This window comes from Sarcophilus harrisii, chromosome 2 (genome assembly GCF_902635505.1).
Source record: "Sarcophilus harrisii chromosome 2, mSarHar1.11, whole genome shotgun sequence".
Taxonomy (NCBI): domain Eukaryota; kingdom Metazoa; phylum Chordata; class Mammalia; order Dasyuromorphia; family Dasyuridae; genus Sarcophilus; species Sarcophilus harrisii.
The window spans coordinates 432,132,542-432,151,195 of record NC_045427.1 but is presented as its reverse complement, the minus strand read 5'-3'; the positions used below and the strand labels follow the sequence as shown (position 1 = coordinate 432,151,195).

Sequence of the window (18,654 nt, the reverse complement as noted above, 5' to 3'; positions counted from 1 at the left end):
GTCTCAGAAAGCAGAACTCAGAATTAAGAGGTAAAAGAAAGAGGCAGGTTTAGATCTGATAAAACTCCCTAATAATCAGAGCACACATAGTTAGTGCTATACCAATCATACTCCCAAAAAACTATTTTAATGATCTAGAAAAAAATAACAAAGTTCATATGAAAAAACAAAAGGTCAAGAATTTCAAAGGAATTAATGAAAAAAAAATTCAAATGAAGGTGATTTAGCTGTACCAGATCTTAAATTATATTATAAAGCAATGGTTACCAAAACCATTTGGTACTGGCTAAGAAATAGACTAGTTGATCAATGGAATAGGTTAGGTTCAAAGGACAAAACAGCCAATAACTTTAATAATCTAGTGTTTGAGAAACCCAAAGACCCCAGATTTTGGGATAAGAACTCACTGTTTGACAAAAATTTCTGGAAAAATTGAAAATTAGTATAGCAGAAACTAGGCATTGACTCACACCTAACATTGTACACCAAGATAAGGTCAAAATGGTCATGACCTAGGCATAATGAATGAGATTATAAATAAATTGGAAGAGCATAGGATGGTTTACCTCTCAGACCTGTGGAAGAGGAAGGAATTTATGACCAAAGAATAACTAGAGATCATTATTGATCACAAAATAGAAAAATTTGATTATATCAAATTAAAAAGTTTTTGTACAAACAAAACTAATGCAGACAAGATTAGAAAAGAAGCAATAAACAGGGAAAACATTTTTATAGTCAAAGGTTCTGATAAAGGCCTCATTTCCAAAATATATAGAGAATTCACTCTAATTTATAAGAAATCAAGACATTCTCCAATTGACAAATGGTCAAAAGATATGAACAGACAATTCTCAGATGAAGAAATTGAAACTATTTCTAGCCATATGAAAAGATGCTCCAAGTCATTATTAATCAGAGAAATGCAAATTAAGACAACTCTGAGATACCACTACACACCTGTCAGATTAACTAGAATGATAGGGAAAGATAATGAGGAATGTTGGAGGGGATGTGGGACAACTGGGACACTGATACATTGTTGGTGGAGTTGTGAACACATCCAGCCATTCTGGAGAGCAATTTGGAACTATGCTCAAAAAACTATCAAACTGGGCATACCCTTTGACCTAGCAGTGTTACTACTGGGCTTATATCCCAAAGAGATTTTAAAAAAGGGAAAGTATGTGCAAAAATGTTTGTGGCAGCCTTCTGTGTAATGGCCAGAAACTGGAAACTGAGTGGATGCCCATCAGTTGGAGAATGGCTGAATAAATTGTGGTATATGAATGTTATGGAATATTATTGTTCTGTAAGAAATGACCAATAGGATGATTTCAGAAAGGCCTGGGGAGACTTACATGAACTGATGCTGAGTGAAATGAGCAGGACCAGAAGATCATTATTTACTTCAACCACAATACTATATGATGGATGATCAATTCTGATGGACGTGGCCCTCTTCAACAATGAGATGAACCAAATCAGTTCCAATAGAGCAGTAATGAACTGAACCAACTACACCCAGGGAAAGAACTCTGGGAGATAACTATGAACCACTACATAGAATTCCCAATCCCTTTACCTGCATTTGTCTGCCTGCATTTTTGATTTCCTTCACAAGCTAATTGTTCACTATTTCAAAATCTGACTCTTTTTATACAGCAAAATAACTGTTTGGACATGTATACATATATTGTATTTAACTTATACTTTAACATATTTAACATGTATTGGTCAACCTGCCATCTGGGGGAAGGAGGGAAAAAGTTGGAACAAAAGGATTTGCAACTGCCAATGCTGAAAAATTACTTATGCATATATTTGTAAATAAAAAGCTATAATAAAAAAAAAAGTTAAAAAAAATAGACTAGGCTAAATGGTAAGGAACAACAAAAAGCCAATAGGAGAAAAATGCCTTAAAAAGCAAAATTGGCCAAACAAAAAGAGAGGCACAAAAAATCATCAAAGGAAAAAAAATCTCCACAAAAAGTGGAATGGAAAAGGATGTACAAAAACTCACTGAAGAAAATAATTCCTTAAAAGTTAAAACTGGAGAGGCAGAGCCAAGATGGTAGAGAGTAGACAAGACTTTGTATTCCTGGCTTCCCTCAGAATCAACAGCAGATCAAGCCTCTGAACAGATTTTGGGGTGGCAGAACTCACAAATAATTGGAGTGTAACAAATTTCCAGCATAAGATATCTTGGAAGGACTTCAGGAAAGGTCTGTCTTAATTGGACAGGAGAGAAAGTAGCCCAATGCAAGTGCAGCCCAGGCCCCCCACCCTCCCCAATGGGAAATCTAGTAGAAGACTCTTAGCCAAAATGCAGCAGCATTAGCTATTCTGCCCTGGTTTGGAAGGCCAGTGGAGCAGTAGACTAATTGTGAGACCTCCAATGCAACTACAGAAAGCAAATAGTGAACCCCAAATCCCAACATAATAGGTATGACTTAACTAGGCCCACCAAGAACAGTGGGAAAGCTTGCAGCACCACCGGCCCCAGGGCACTGAGAAGCCCCTGTCTTTCTGTAGAGGAAGCTCAGGACAATCTCCCCTACCCTAAGGCCTCAACCTTTAAAAATGAGCAAAAAAGCAAAAAGAACTCTGACTACAGATAGCTACTATAGAGACAGAAAAGAACAGAACCCAAACCTTGAGAACACTAAAGACAAAATGTCTCCAGATGAAGCCTCAAAAGGAGTTATGAACTGGTCTCCAATTCAAAAGGCTCTTTTAGATGAATTCAAAAAGTTTAAAAGAGAGTTAAAGAAAATGGGGAAAGGAAATGAGGGTTTTGCCAGAGAGTTTGGAAAAAGTAACACAGAAATTGACTGAAGAAAAAAACCTTAAAAAATAAATTTGGTGAAATGGAAAAATATATATACTAAAGAAAACAACTTTAAAAAAATAGATTTGGCAAAATGGAAAAAGAGAATAACTCCTTAAAAAATAGAATTGGCGAAATAGAAAAACAAATCCAATGAACAAAACAAAATACAGTTGGTCAAATGCAAAATGAGGTTAAAAAACTAACTGAAGAGAATAATTCACTAAAAATTGGAATTGGACAAATGAAAATAAACAACTCAATGAGACATCAAAAATTAGTCAAATAAAACCAAAGAAATGAAAGAACAGAATTTAAACTACCTCACTGGTAAAACAACTGACCTATAAAATAGACTTAGGAGAGTTAGGAATAGGAAATACAGAAATTATCTGGAAAAACTCCTTAAAAAAATAGATTTGTGAAATAGAAAAAGGAAACAACTTGAATAACAGAATCTGTGAAATGGGAAAAAAGTCCAATGAACAAAAACAACTTAGTTAAGAGTTCAATTGGCCAGATCCAAAAAGAGATAAAAAAGCTAAATGAAGAAAATACTTCACTAAAAATTAGAATTGAACAAATGGAAGTAAATGACTCAATGAAACATCAAAAATCAGTCAAACAAAACCAAAAATGAAAAAAAAAAAAAAGATGAGAATATAAAATTCCTCATCAGAAAAAAATAATAACCTAAAAAATAGATCCAGGAAAGTCAATCTTAATAATTATTTATTGGACTACCTGAAAACTATGATGAAAAAAAGAGCCTAGACAATATCTTTCAAGAAATCATCACGGCAACTGCCCTGATGTCCCAGAACCAGAGGGCAAAGTAGCCACTGAAAGAATCCAATCACCTCCTGAAAGACAAATTTTTTAAAAAGTTATTTACAAATGTTCAAATTTCACCTTTTTCAGGAGACCTTTCCCAGATACCAGTGGTCTCCTCTCTGAGATTACTTTCCATTCACACACGTACTCATGGTTGTGCTCACACTCTCTCACGCTCTCCTCTCTGTTTTTCTTTCTTTCAATTTATCTAAACTGACAGATAGATACATAGATATCTTAAGTCTGCCTAGATATATATATAATTATTCCCATTGAAATGTGAGCTCTTTGAAGACTGTACATTGAAAGTTTCTTTGAAGGCAACCAGTATTGGTTTTACTTTTATTTGTATCTCAATCTCTCAGCACAGTGGCAGGTATTTAACAACTACTTACCAAATACCTGTTTTTGAGTGAGAAAAATAATATATTGTAACTTGGCCATGTTAAAGCATAACTAATTAATGAAAAATGTAAATGAATTATGATAATTATAGTGGAAAAGGGACGAAGGGGGAAAGTTTAAAAAAAAGGAGGAAAAATGTTGGTGAGAAATGAACAAACTACAACTATAGAAAATTATATTACCTAAGTATATGCCAATAAACCACTAACTTTAAATAAAATGAATTAAGGTTTATAAAAATACAAAATGTCCAAATTAATAGGAAAAGAAGTAAAGAATTTAAATAATCCAATTCAGAAGAATGACATAAATTGAAAAACTAAGCCATAAATGAATTTTAAAGGAAAAACTGACATCAAAACATCCACAAATTAATTCTATTAAACATTAATTGTTTGAAAAAAAAAAGTTGGAAAAGAAGTAATCCTACCAAATCCATACCAAGTTCAATAAAGAACTATGTTCTCATATAAACTCAGTTCACATGGTCTTGATATCTAAATCAGGAATAGTTAAAAAAGAAAAAAGAGAGAGAGAGAAAGAGAGAGAGAGAGAAAGAAAAAGACCAATATTCCTAGTACATAATGATATAAAAATTTTAAATAAAATTTTAGAAAAGAGGATACAGAAATTTGCATTTATACCAGGAATGAAAAAACTGATTCAGTACTAGGGAAACTATTAATATCATAAATCATATTAACAAGTAAAAAAAATCATATGATTATCAGTAATAACTACATAAATACATTAATAGAAAAAACTTCTGACAAAAAATACCATCCACCTTTGATAATACCTCACACTACACAGTGAGATTAACTCCAAGTGAATAAAAGGCTTAGAAAAAAATTACATCATGAACAATTTAGATGAACAAAGAAGAAATTATCTTTTAGATCTATGGAAAAGGAAATAATTCATGACCCAACAAAGGATAGAGAGGATCACAAAAGATAAAATGAATAATTTCATTTAAATAAAATTGAAAAGATTTTACATAAATTTGAAGGAAACAATTAAATGAGGGGAAAAAATTGAAGCAAGTTACTCTCATAAAAGTTTTATTTCCAAAATATAGGTGGAACTGATTCAAATCTATAAGCATTTAGGAATAGCTGAGGGTGGTAATACATGCCTGTACTGCCTGACAATATTGAGGTTGGTGGATTGCATGATCAGGAGTTTTGAACTTCAGTGGAAAGACTAAAGTTAACCAGGTATCCATGCTAAATCTGCAACTGAGTTGGTAGGCTCCTGGAAATAGCAAGGCAGTCACCAGGGTGCCTAAGGAGGACAAGATTAGTCCAGGTCTGAAATAGAGCTGGCTCAAGTTACTATGCTGATCAATAGTGAACTGGGTCTAACAGTTGTACTTCCTGCCTAAGTACAATGGAGAGACCCAAGTTTAAAAAAAAAAAAAAATTAACAGGTATTTCTCAAATAAACATACCCAAACTACCATTAAAAAAAATGCTACAAATCACTAATAGTTAAAGAAATTCAAATTAAAGTAACTTTGAGGTTCTTCTATCTCATAGCTATCATATTGACAATTATGATTAAAATGGAAAATGAAGAATGTTGGAGGAGCTGCAAAACAGGTATATTAATACAGTGTTGGTGGAGCTATGAATTTACATAGACATTCTAAAAAAGTTACTCACATCTTGACAGAGAGCTGTTAAATTCAAAGAGATATTGACAGATAGATAGACAGATATAAACATTTGGACATGTGGGAGTTTGCTTTACCATTTGTACTTGTTACAAATGTTTTATTTTTTTTCCCTTTTAAATTGGTTATATGTGGTGTTTTCTTCTTTTATATAATATATGATGGTTCTCTCTGGGAGCAGGTTTCTTGGGGAGGTTTTCTGGAGGCAGCCTTAGTTTCAGTTCAGAGTAATAATCATCTCAAATGCAGCCAGGTGTTAAAGTAGTTCTTTATTGTTTCTTCCAAAATAGCCCAGTTAGCTTTCTTTGGCTCTGAGAGCTCTTAATGCTAGCTTCAGCCTCTCTCTGAATCTTGGTTCTGTCCGACTGCAGATTAGCTTCTCAATCTCCCAAACTGAACTCTCACTCTGTCAATCTTCCGAAGTGACTTCTAGCTCTAGCTCATCTCCGACTAGTGGCTTCTTCTGAACTGTCTCACTGACTGACTGACTGACTGAAGCTCTTTTTATGCTTGGTGTAAAAGGGTGACTCTTCCTCTGAGAATGGGATTATGGGAGGTGTGAATTCACAAAGTTACAAAGTTAACTTTGTGTATGTAACTCCCCTACTTGTGAACTCCAATGTGTGAGCTCTAAAGTGTAAACTCTTAAAGGTGCAAATCCAAAAACACAAGCACTGCTTCCATCAATTCCACTTAGTACCTTGTTTCAAGTTCTGGCCCATAACATCTCCTTATAGGATCAGATCAATCATACTGAACCATGCTAAATTAGATAATTATTGTCTCTATCAATTCTAATGACTTAACACTTTGTAAGGATTCCAACAGTTATATGATTGGAATTAAGAAAAAATAAATGCTTGTTAATTGAAAAAAAAAAAAAAAAAAAAAGACAAATTGTAGGCTTTCTAAACCTATCCCAGAAACAAGCCTATTTATCTTGAAATAATCACAGATAAAATTGATGTAGTAAGAATTTTTGCTAAGGAGCTACAGCAAAAACAACTTCATATCATGATGGATATAGATTTTTTGGCAAGATACTTCATTACCAAAAAAGCTTCCTTTTTCAAAAGATAAGAACATACAATTTTATTGGGAAAAGAATTACCATCCTACCTATGTTTGGCCAAGTTTAATTACATTTGTACTCCTTGTGCACTCAGCACCTAAAAACTCAGGAACAAGTCATCTAGGTGACTAAAAACCATTACATTGAATTCCCAATCCCTATATTTATGCACACCTGCATTTTTGATTTCCTTCACAAGCTAATTGTACAATATTTCAGAGTCTGATTCTTTTTCTACAGCAAAATAACGTTTTGGTCAGGTATACTTATTGTGTATCTAATTTATATTTTAATATATTTAACATCTACTGGTCATCCTGCCATCTAGGGGAGGGGATGGGGGGGTAAGAGGTGAAAAATTGGAACAAGAGGTTTGGCAATTGTTAATGATGTAAAAAAACACAAATATAAATACAGAAAAAAAAAAAGAATATAAAAAAAAAAAAAAAAAAAAAAAAAAAAAAAAACCAAGTCATCTAGGAATCTATTAGGTGATCTATTAAGTGAAAACAGCCCAGGATAAAATATTGATTAAGAGTAATAATAGCTGACATTTTAATCAGGATGCTAGATAAATTGCCACAGGTAATCAAGACTAGCTGTTATTATCCTAAGTGATCAGAAACAGGAAATATTATCTTCAGCTCTAAATCTTAACATTCCTTCTTCCTACTATTAAGAAGTTTCATTTTTATTTTGGTGCAGGGAAAGCACTGGATCTGAGATGTCTTTGGGAATTTCCAAAGAAGACTCTCTATTGGTGCAGATCAATGCCATCTGCCCTGTACTTAGAGGGACTTGCCCAAGGACCCATAGCTTACCCTCTATCCTCTGTGCCAAGGAAATAGATTCACATGTAAGCCATTACCTAGAGCACTGAGCTTTGGGGTTAGAACCCCTCTCCTTGTTTTGCTACCTTGTACCTGGGAGATGCATTTGCCAGATTAAATTGCAAATCCATATGATTCATATGAATGTTTGGTTACCTGCCAAAAGCCAATCTGACACAAACATAATTATGGAAAATTTGCAAGTCCATGCCTATAGTGGGAGAGCAGTGAACAGGGGAAAGTTCATTATATACTTATAAGTAAATATAAGACTGAAGAAAAGTGTCCCACTGCCCTTACCCCTTCCACGAGGATAAGCTGAGTGTGGCCAACCACAGCCATGTTGGCTTCTGCAGCTCCTTCTCGGAAGGCAGTGATCAGCTCTGCAAGCCTCCTCTGTTTCACCTCCTCTGGAACATCATCTTGAAGCCTGTGATATGCTCGTGTCTTCTACAATAAGACAGGACAGAGAAGGAGTCAGAAAGACCTGAGTTAATTCAGCTTCCAATGTAGCATGCAAAACAGAGTACAGTCCTTTCATGCACAATGCACTATGGAGGCTAGATAGAGCCACTTTTCTGCCATTGTTTCCCACCTGGAAGCCTGCCATACCCAGACACGAGGACCCAGAACTCACCTGTCTCATACTGTAGGCAAAAAGGAAACCTACATTGTAGCGGACTTCCCGAAGCAAGGACAGAGTTTGGAGGTGATCTTCTTCCGTTTCTCCACAGAATCCAGCAATAAAATCACTGCTGAGGCTTACTCCTGCCGTACAAAGTTCACAGAAACTAACAATGAAAGGGACCTCACAGGACATCCAGTCTAAGTTATATCTGACTCTAACACAGCTGACAAGAAGTTATCTAGCCTCTGCCTGAAGACCCCTAGGGAGGAGGATCCATTACTTCCCAAGGCAGCCCATTCCTTCTGGATGACAGTAATTATGTTCTCCTCTTTGCAACTTCTACATATTACTTTTAATTCTGTTCTTTGGGGACAAGAACACTTCTACTTGTTCTTCTACATGATTGCCTTTCATGTACTTAAAACAAGCTATCATGCTTTCCTTATACTTTTATCTTCACTGGATTAAGCTGAAATCTAATCAAGTAAAGCTCCTAAGTAACAACTTTTCAAAAAACATTCCAAGTAGGCAAGCAATTAAGGCCTAGTTCCTTCTCCTGAACCTCCAATGACATGGTCTCCAGTTATTTTACCATAATGGTCACTCCTCTCTGAACATGCTCTCACTTTATTGCATTCATCCCAGAAATGTGTACCCTGCCAATAAAGCACAGGAATTCAGGAAGGTGAATCTACTCTGATGATAGTTCATGTACACACCAAGAAGAGTCCTTACTAAGTGCAATACAGACAAAGTGCCTACTTCAATTTTTCTGAGCCTATCACATATAAATTCCATTTACAGTAAGAATGACTAATGTTTAGAAATCAAAATTAAACCTACTTATCCATGTTATAGTTACCATTGACATTCTTTCTACCTGGTTGAAAAAATCAATTTCATTCCAAATGCTGCCTTTAAACTTAAATTCAAGTCCACATTTCCAAACTGGTCTATTTTTAATTCTCATTCATTGATGTATGCCTATAGAATTTCAGTTTTAACTGGGATTATATCCCAAAGAGATTATAAAGAAGGGAAAGGGACCTGTATGTGCACGAATGTTTGTGGCAGCCCTTTTTGTAGTGGCTAAAAACTGGAAACTGAATGGATGTCCATCATTTGGAGAATGGCTGAATAAATTGTGGTATATGAATATTATGGAATATTACTGTTCTGTAAGAAATGACCAACAGGATGATTTCAGAAAGGCCTGGAGAGACTTACACAAACTGATGCTGAGTGAAATGAGCAGGACCAGGAGATCATTATATACTTCAACAACAATACTATATGATGACCAGTTCTTTTTTTTTTTTTTTTAATTTAATAGCCTTTTATTTACAGGATATATACATGGGTAACTTTACAGCATTAACAATTGTCAAACCTCTTGTTCCAATTTTTCACCTCTTACCCCCCCACCCCCTCCCCTAAATGGCAGGATGACCAGTAGATGTTAAATATATTAAAATATAACTTAGATACACAGTAAGTATACATGACCAAAACATTATTTTGCTGTACAAAAAGAATCAGACTCTGAATTATTGTACAATTAGCTTGTGAAGGAAATCAAAAATGCAGGTGTGCATAAATATAGGGATTGGGAATTCAATGTAATGGTTTTTAGTCATCTCCCAGAGTTCTTTTTCTGGGTATAGCTAGTTAAGTTCATTACTGCTCCATTAGAAATGATTTGGTTGATCTCGTTGCTGAGGATGGCCTGATTTTTTTTGTACAGCAAAATAACGTTTTGGTCATGTATACTTATTGTGTATCTAATTTATATTTTAATATATTTAACATCTACTGGTCATCCTGCCATCTAGGGGACGGGGTGGGGGAGTAAGAGGTAAAAAATTGGAACAAGAGGTTTGGCAATTGTTAATGCTGTAAAGTTACCCATGCATACCTGTAAATAAAAGGCTATTAAATAAAAAAAAATAAAATAAAAAAAAAAAGAATAAAAAAAAAAAAAAGAATTTCAGTTTTAATATTGTTCGTTCTAAAGGAACAGAAAATTTGACAATCTCTTTTGATCTACACCAAAGAAAGTTTCATATAATGTGTCAATAAAGCAGTTACAATTTGTCTCATGAATTAAAATACAAAATATAAACAATCAAGGCCAATTGCCAAGTAAATAATTTTTATAATCTCAAAACTCAGAATTTAAAATTATATGACATTACATAAGATAATGTGTCTTAACACATATTAGCTATATGAAATCTAAATCTAAGATTAATTCTTCCAGATCTTGTTTATGCATTTAGAGAGCATAAGCTATCTTCTATATGATATGAACCTAATGTGGAACTGGATCTGGTAATCTCTATAGCACTAAATTGAAGCAATTTGCTAACAAATATATGGGTGCAGCAGGACCAACTCTAGAAAGATCAAATGTGGTAAGTGACATAAATGTAACTTTGAAATAAAACTTTTCATCTGATCTCTATTTTCTTTATAAATAAAATACACTGTTATTTCAATTGATACAGCTTAGTCCCTTATAGTATTCTTAAATTATGATCTTTGTAGGGCTAAAAACAAGGTAAGGAGAAAGGGACTCAAGGACAACTGATTGAATGATCTTAGAGGGCAAGAAAAATGGCCCAATTTATATTCCCAATATCTGGCAGAGCACAACACACAAGACAGGAGTTTAATAAATGTTTGCTAGGAAAATCAGGAAGCTAAAAGGAACAAAAGGTGAGTATGGTGAAGTGGGCACCTACTAATAATTGTTTTAGGGGCCCAGAATTACCTATGTTTGGATTAAAGGAACTTGTGATTTTAGGGGAAATATGACCAGAAAAAAAGGCTAATGAATATTAACCTGGAATGAAAATGCTAGATAAAGTAGGTGAATATTAATAAATGGAAATCTCCCTCCTCCAAAAAGGAAGAAGGGAGACCACGAGTACAGGATATATTTGTGTTATTTGGTCTTGCTTAATTCAAGTTTCTTAACCTGTGAACTTTTTTTTCTTGTTTCATATTTTGATAATTATATATCAATATAATTGGCTTCCTTATGTATTCTACTTTATGCATTTAAAAACATTTTAAGAAGGGATCCATAGGCTCTACTAGATTGCCAAAGGAGTCTAAAAACACAAAAAAGTTTAAGAAAGCCTGACAAAATTTTTCTTTATAATGAGGGGAAGTTTGGAAATAAGGGACACATTGGGGAATTTGAGGTGAAAAAAGCAAAAGATATTACTTGAAAAAAAGTTTACCTGGAATAGTTTCTCTGATATGATGAATCAAATCCAAATAAGCTTCCCTTGTATATCTACAATGAGAGATAAGGAAAAGATTAACTCAATCTGAGAGGTTCAAACTAAGTGTCCCCTTTGCCTCTAGGTTCTAGACTCCCTTCCATATCGAAATTATAATCCTATGAACTAAATTATATTATGTAAGGGATCCTAAATATTGTGACTTGCCAAAATTTGCTTCCATTTCACCAAAATATCACATCCCAAAGATTTTGTGTTTTTATAGTATAGTTTAAGTAAAAGTCCAGGAAAATCCTGCTGTAAACAAAAATCTGTACTTTAGACTAATCCAGGGACTCAAGATAGCAGTGTTAATTCTTTTTACTTCTTTCTTAATAAAGAAAAGAATAAGTAAACATTTAAAGTCATTTCCAAAAGTCTGTACCAATGTAACAAACAAGTCAGATGGTATAGTTTAAACTTGCTCTATACTGAATTATCTTCCTTAGCCTCTGTTAACTCTGCAGTGTTAATTTCCATGAGAAAAGATAAGTAAACAAGGGCTGTTAATGTTAAAAACAATAAAAGTATATCTGCTTTTCAGGTTTTTGCTTTGTCAAACATATGTTAAATTCCATCTACAGATTCATGAGCAATGCTGAAACTAAGACAAGCAAAAATACATTGCAATTTATGGTGGTAAGCCAATAGTCCCAAACAAGCCTGACCCTCTTCTCATGATTTCCAAGACCCGGCTGCTTCCACTCTGAGCTGGCAAATGGATCTGTTTACAAATATTATTCCGCTCCTGGATCAAATGTAGAACCTGGACCAAAGAGAACAATTGAAAAAGTCATTAAAGTTTCAACAAACGGTACTGATTCTTCTATGGCCAACAGCTAACAATTCTTACTCTTCATAGTCAATTACTGAATAAGTGAGAATTGACCAAAGAGAAGTAGGGACAGTATTAGCTTGGGTTGCCTAGACCACAGCTTCTTAAACTGTGAGTCATGACCCGACATGGGGTCTCGTAACTGAATGTGGGAGAAAATCATGAAATTACGATTTATTATCAGTAAATATTTGGTTTGCATACCTATTTTATATACATATGTGCAAAGGGTCATGTAAAAATTTCTCAGGGAAAAGGGGCTGTATGTGGAAAAAGTTTACCCTGGTCCAAACTGTGGTTTTATTCTTCCTCCTTTATAGTATGTCATAGCACTTCCACAAAAATGAAAGGAGAAGAAAAATAAAGGATTTGCAAGCTATGACTGCACAGGCAAAAAGTTCAATCAGGGAGGGTGATGAAACTAATGGCTAAATTGAGATTTAAAAAATCATTCATGAATTTCTAACCATCCACTAATAACTGAGATCTAAGATCTGGCTGAATTTTCTTAAATAAATATATAGTTATTTTCTTAGAACTCAAAATGAGTTATATAGTGTGGAAACAATAATGGCCTCAGAGGCATGGGACCTGGATTCCAGGCTCTCCTCTACACTCTTAACTATCAGTAATGAAGTCAAGAATATCAAAAATAACAAAAGCCATTAATTGTTGCTCATTTCATATGGTTTCAAATTTGTATCTGACTACAATTCAATTTCCTTTCATATTAAATTGGTTCTAACTTCACACACCATACTACTTAGTCAGGCACATCTTAATAAATACTGGCTGACTGACTAAGCTCTAACGTCTGGTGATTGATTCTCCCACCCTCACCAGTTACTGGCATAACAACATAAAACCTTCTGAAAATAGAAGAACACCCACAGAATGCTACTGTCACAGAACAATGACAACACCTGCTTACATGGATGGCTGTATTAACTTTTACTGAAATAAATGTTATGTTTCTGATGCTGAATTTGTTCCATAGTAAATTTAAGTTCATTAGAATGTAGATGAATTTTTACAGTGGCATTCTAGTGAAATTAATCCCCTATGCATTACATCCTGCAATATGGAAACAGAACCTTATTTTAACAACAAATTAAAAGCTAAAAAATATACTGAGAAAATAAGCAAAACAGAAAAAGATTCTGATCACAGAAAGTTACTATGGTGACAAGGAAGATCAAAACACATTCAGAAGAAGATAAAATCAAAGCTCGTACATCCAAAGCCTCCAAGAAAAATAAAACTTTTTTTTATTGAAGAGCTCAAAAGGGATTTTGAAAATCCCTTGAAAATTCACTGAAGAAAATAATTCCCTAAAAATTAGAATTAAGCAAGTGGAAGATAATAACTTTATGAGAAACCAAGATATAATAAAACAAAACCAAAAAAAAATGAAAAAATAGAACACAATGTGAAATATCTTATTAGAAAAACAACTGATGGGGAAAACAGATCTAGGAGAGATCATTTAAAAATTATTAGTCTACATGAAATTCATGATCAAAAAAAGAGCCTATATATCAACTTTCAAGAAATTATCAAGGAAAATTGCCCTTATATTCTACAACCAGAAGTAAAAAAGAAATTTAAAGAATCTACCAATCACCTCCTGAAAGAGATCCCAAGATGAAAACTCTCAGGAATATTATAGCCAAATACTGGATCTGCCAGGTTAAAGAAAAAATACTACAAGCATCAAGAAACACACAAATTCAAATATACTGGAATTGCAATCAGAATACAAGATTTAGCATCTAATCATTAAAGGATCAGAAGGCTTGGAATATATTCTGGAGAGCAATAGAGCTAGAACCAAGAATCGGGTGATTACACCCAACAAAACTATGATTCGAAAGGGGAGAAGATGGACATTCAATGAAATTGAGGACTTTCAGCATTTGTGATGAAAAGATCTGAGCTAAATAGAAAATCTGATTTTTAAATACAAGACCCAGGAGAAGCATATGGAGGTAATCAGGAAAGGGAAATAATAAGGGACTTAACAAGATTTATCTGTTTTACATTACTATATGCGAAGATGTGTAACTCTAAGAACTTTCTCATGGCAATTAGAAGGAATATAGATAAAAAAGAGGGCAGAGAATGAGCTAACTATGAAGGGATAATATTTTTTAAAAGAAAATTAAGGGATGAGAGAAGAATGTTTTAAGAGAGGGAAAGGGAGAGGTGAAATGATGTAAATTATCTGCCATAAAAGAAGCAAGAAAAAGCTCTTACAATGGAGAAGAGGGGGGAGGGAAAGGAGAAGAGGAGTTTGAATCTTACTCTCATCAGAATTGGCTCAAAGAGGAAATAACATACACACTCAATATGGATAAAGAAATCTATTTTACCCTGCAGAAAAGTAAGAGGAGAAGAGGAGGGGCGGGTAAAAGAAGAGAAGGCATATCAGGGGAGGGTAGGAGGAGAAGAGGAGATGAGAAGGGGGGAAGGATAAAAGAAGAGAGGGCATATCAGGGGAGGGTCTGGTAAGAATCAAAACTATTTTGAGAAGGAACAGAGTGAAAGGAGAGAAAGAATAAAATAAGCAGAAAGAAATACAGTTAGAAATAGTAATTGTGAAAAGAATTTTGAAGCAAAATTCTCTGATGAAGGCCTCATTTCTCAAATATATAAGAAACTGAGTAAAATTTTAAATATAAAAAAGCCTTTCCCCAATTGATAAATTATCAAAAGATATGAACTATCCCCAAAGGGCCATAACATCATGCATATCTTTTGACCTATCAATACCACTACTGGGCATGAATCCCCAAACAGATTAAATAAAAAAAGGAAAAGGAAAGAATTGGAAACTGAGGGAATGCACATCAATTGGGGAATGGCTGAATAAATTGTGGTTTGTGATTGTGACTGGAATATTATTGTTCTATAAGAAATGAGGAGGAAGATGTTCATCCACGAACTCAAGCAAAGTGAAGTGTACTGTTTACAAAGTAATAGCAATGTTATGTGATGACCAATTGTTAATGACTCCGCTATTCTCAGCAATACAACGATCCAAGATTACCCTGAAGGACTTAAGATGAAAAATACTATCCATACCCAGAAAAAGAACTGATTGTGTCTGAATATAGACTGAAGCATACTTTTCTTTTTAAACATTGTTCTTCAGTTTTTTTGAGGGAAGAAGGGGAGAATCTGCTTTCTTTAATGATATAACTTTTATGGAAATGTTTTGTATAATTTCACATGCACCTTCTCAAAAGGGAGCAGGAAAGATGAAAATATGAAACTCAAAGTTTCAATACCAAATGTAAAAAAATTTTTTATATGTAATTGAGGAAAATTTATTTCCTTGAGTAATACAATTAACAAGAGTAATATAAAAACCCCAATGACCAATCCTCTCTTTAGGCTTGCCACTTCTCTCAAGATTTATTTAGCCAACAGTTTTAGGTTCAACTTTCCATCTTTAACCGCAGAAGCATTTTACATTCCTGCAAAAGAACAACAGATTTCAAAGACAGGGAATAAACTACACCAGTCCTTTGATTTCTTCTTGGTCCTGAACCTGTACTTTCTAAATGTAGGAAAGGCTTCCATCAAAATAAAATCACTTCTTCATACATTCAACACTTGCCTCATCTGGAAAATCCTTGGGGTGGGGAGAAGTGAAGCGAATCCTCATTTCAGGATCAATTCTGGAGACCTGATCCAGAAGATCAGCAAATCGAAGACCTCCTTTCTTCATCTTATAATTTGCACTAAATCCTCGACTCAGATTAGTAGGTGCTGCATTATTGAATTGGATTTCAGAGTTGTCTCGGTAGCTGTTGACATTCTGACCAAGGAGTGTCACTTCTTTCAGACCCTGCATAATGGCACAAATATATAACAAGAGGAATTAGGAAGTACTCACTTTACCTTCATACCAAACCACTATTTTGAAAATAAAATTGATAAATAAAACAGAAGTTTAAATTTTTAGCAATTATATCATATTAAGCACCAGATAAGATGTGACTAAAACTATTTTGGTATGATTGTCATTCAGACTTACCAATACACTCCCGCAAAGGATGGAACAATTTAGGCACTAAATTTTACAGATTTAACCCAATAGCAATCTAAATTAAAAAGGGGCTATATTACTCCAGCTTCTGCCTGTTCTAAAGAGAACCTATTATTCACATGCAATATTTTTTCTTTTTTTTATTGCAAGTTTATTTGTTTTTATTTAAAAAAAAAAAAAGCTTTTTATTTTCAAAACCTATGAATGGATAATTTGACAACATTGATTTTTGCATAGTCTTATGTTTCAGATTTTCTCATCCTTCCCCCCACACCTTCCCCTAGATGGCAAGAAATCCAATATATGTTAAACATCATATGTAATATTAAAAAGAAAGACATCTATGTTCCAGAATCTCAGGACATCCAATTTCTCTCGTCTTAATGGGATTAAAAATTTTAGATTCTGCAAAGATGTACATGAATTGATGTTGAGTGAAGCAAACAGAACCAGGAAAACACTGTACACAGAAATAAGACTGTGTTGATGATCAACCATAATAATTCTGGTTCTTCTCAGCAATTCAAATAAACTTTGGATGGAAACTGTCATCTGCATCCAAAGAGAGAACTATGGAGACTAAATGTAGATTAACACATACTATTTTCACCCTTTTTTTCCTGTCTTTTTTTCCCCCCCTCATGGTTTTTCTCTTTTGTTCTGATTTTTCCCAATATCACTCATATGGAAATATGTCAAAAATTAATGTATATGCAAAATCTAAAAAAAAAAAGAACAAAGAAAATTTGAACAAAAACAAAAGAATTTTAGGCTCAACAGAAAAAGGAAACCAAATTAAATTTGCACCCTCCACTTCCTTTGTCATTCAAGTATATGAGAAGTTCTTTATTAATCATAATTTCGGAGGTAGGATTCTGGGAAGATGGCAAAGTAGATTGGTAAATTTCAAGCTCTTTAGATTTCTCCCACAAATAGGACAAATTTGATCCTAATGATTTGAACATAGGCTGGTGAAAAATCAAGACTTGGGGTAGAATAGGAGTTCTCTGGTACAGCTCAAGAAGATCTGAACAAAGTCCCTAGACTGGGGATTAATTTATATAAAGTGCAAATACCTCCAGATTAGCTGCACCTAAACAAATAGAGAGTCTGGGGCTAGCTGGGTATGGTGGGAGCCTCAGCAGGAACTACAGAAACTTTCACCTCCTCCACTGCTTGAAGTTGGGAGTCTGAGCCTGGGAAGACTGGGTGAACCTCGACTAATGAGGGACACTAGGCCCAGCTGTTTGCCTGACTCAAGGAGGAACCAGCATACCTGGTTAAGTGCAGTGGTAGTGGAGCAGGCTGAAGGCACTTCCAGAAGAGGGGAGCTTTTGGTTTGAAGTACCAGGTCACCATTCCCTCACTCCATGATTAGAGATACTTATACTAATATCCCTTATTAAAAAAAAATGAACTGGCAAAAAAGAATCCAATCATAGAAACTTACTATAGGAACAGGGAAGACTTGGGATTCATTTTCAGAGGAGGCCACTGAAAGTAAAAAAAGCTTCTACCCCAAAGAATAACATTAAATGGCTCCCTACCCAGAGAGAATTTATAGAAGAACTCAAAAAAGAATTTAAAAATCAAATGAGAGACATTGAGGAAAAACTAAAATAATAACAACAACAACAACAACAATAATAAAAACCATCCAAGAAAAACAAAATTATAAAAGAAAAATTTCGAACTAGAAAGAAGATAGTCTCAAAGATGAAAATAATTCTTTGAAAATTAGAAGTGAGCAAGGGGAAGCCAATGAAACTATGAGAGACTAAGAAATAACAAAACAGATTATAAAGAATGAAAAAATAGAACAAAATGTGAAACATTAAAAAAAAAAAAGAAAAACAAGAGACACAGAGAACAGATCAAGAAGAGAAAATATAAGAATAAGTGGATTGCCTAAAAGTTGTGAACAAAAAAAGAACCTTGACACAATGCAAGAAGGATTCCAAGAAAATTATCCTGAAACAATGGAACATGAGGGGAAAGTAGAAATAGAAAAAAATCTACTGTTCACCCCACCTTAACAAAATACTTTGTGGAAAATGCATAAAAATATTATTCCCAAATTTCAAGACCCTGAGATAAAATAGAAAATTTAGCAAGAAACAAGAAAAAAAAAATTCAAATACACTGGAACTACAATTAGAATCGTACAGAATTTATCAGCAGTCACAATAAAAGACCAC

General features: G+C 34.1%; 1 protein-coding gene across 2 annotated transcripts in view; it reads right to left on the bottom strand.

The window, feature by feature from the left end:
* CDK5RAP1 (CDK5 regulatory subunit associated protein 1) overlaps positions 1-18,654 on the bottom strand; it is a 36,657-nt gene that overhangs the window by 5,340 nt on the left and 12,663 nt on the right. For both annotated transcript variants that reach the window (XM_003759059.3, XM_031954074.1), the window contains exons 8-12: positions 16,025-16,255; positions 12,236-12,333; positions 11,526-11,581; positions 8,287-8,417; positions 7,950-8,099 (exon numbers count right to left, since the gene is read on the bottom strand). In XM_003759059.3, coding sequence (XP_003759107.1) covers positions 7,950-8,099; positions 8,287-8,417; positions 11,526-11,581; positions 12,236-12,333; positions 16,025-16,255 — 666 coding nt within the window. The remainder of the gene's footprint in view (positions 1-7,949; positions 8,100-8,286; positions 8,418-11,525; positions 11,582-12,235; positions 12,334-16,024; positions 16,256-18,654) is intronic.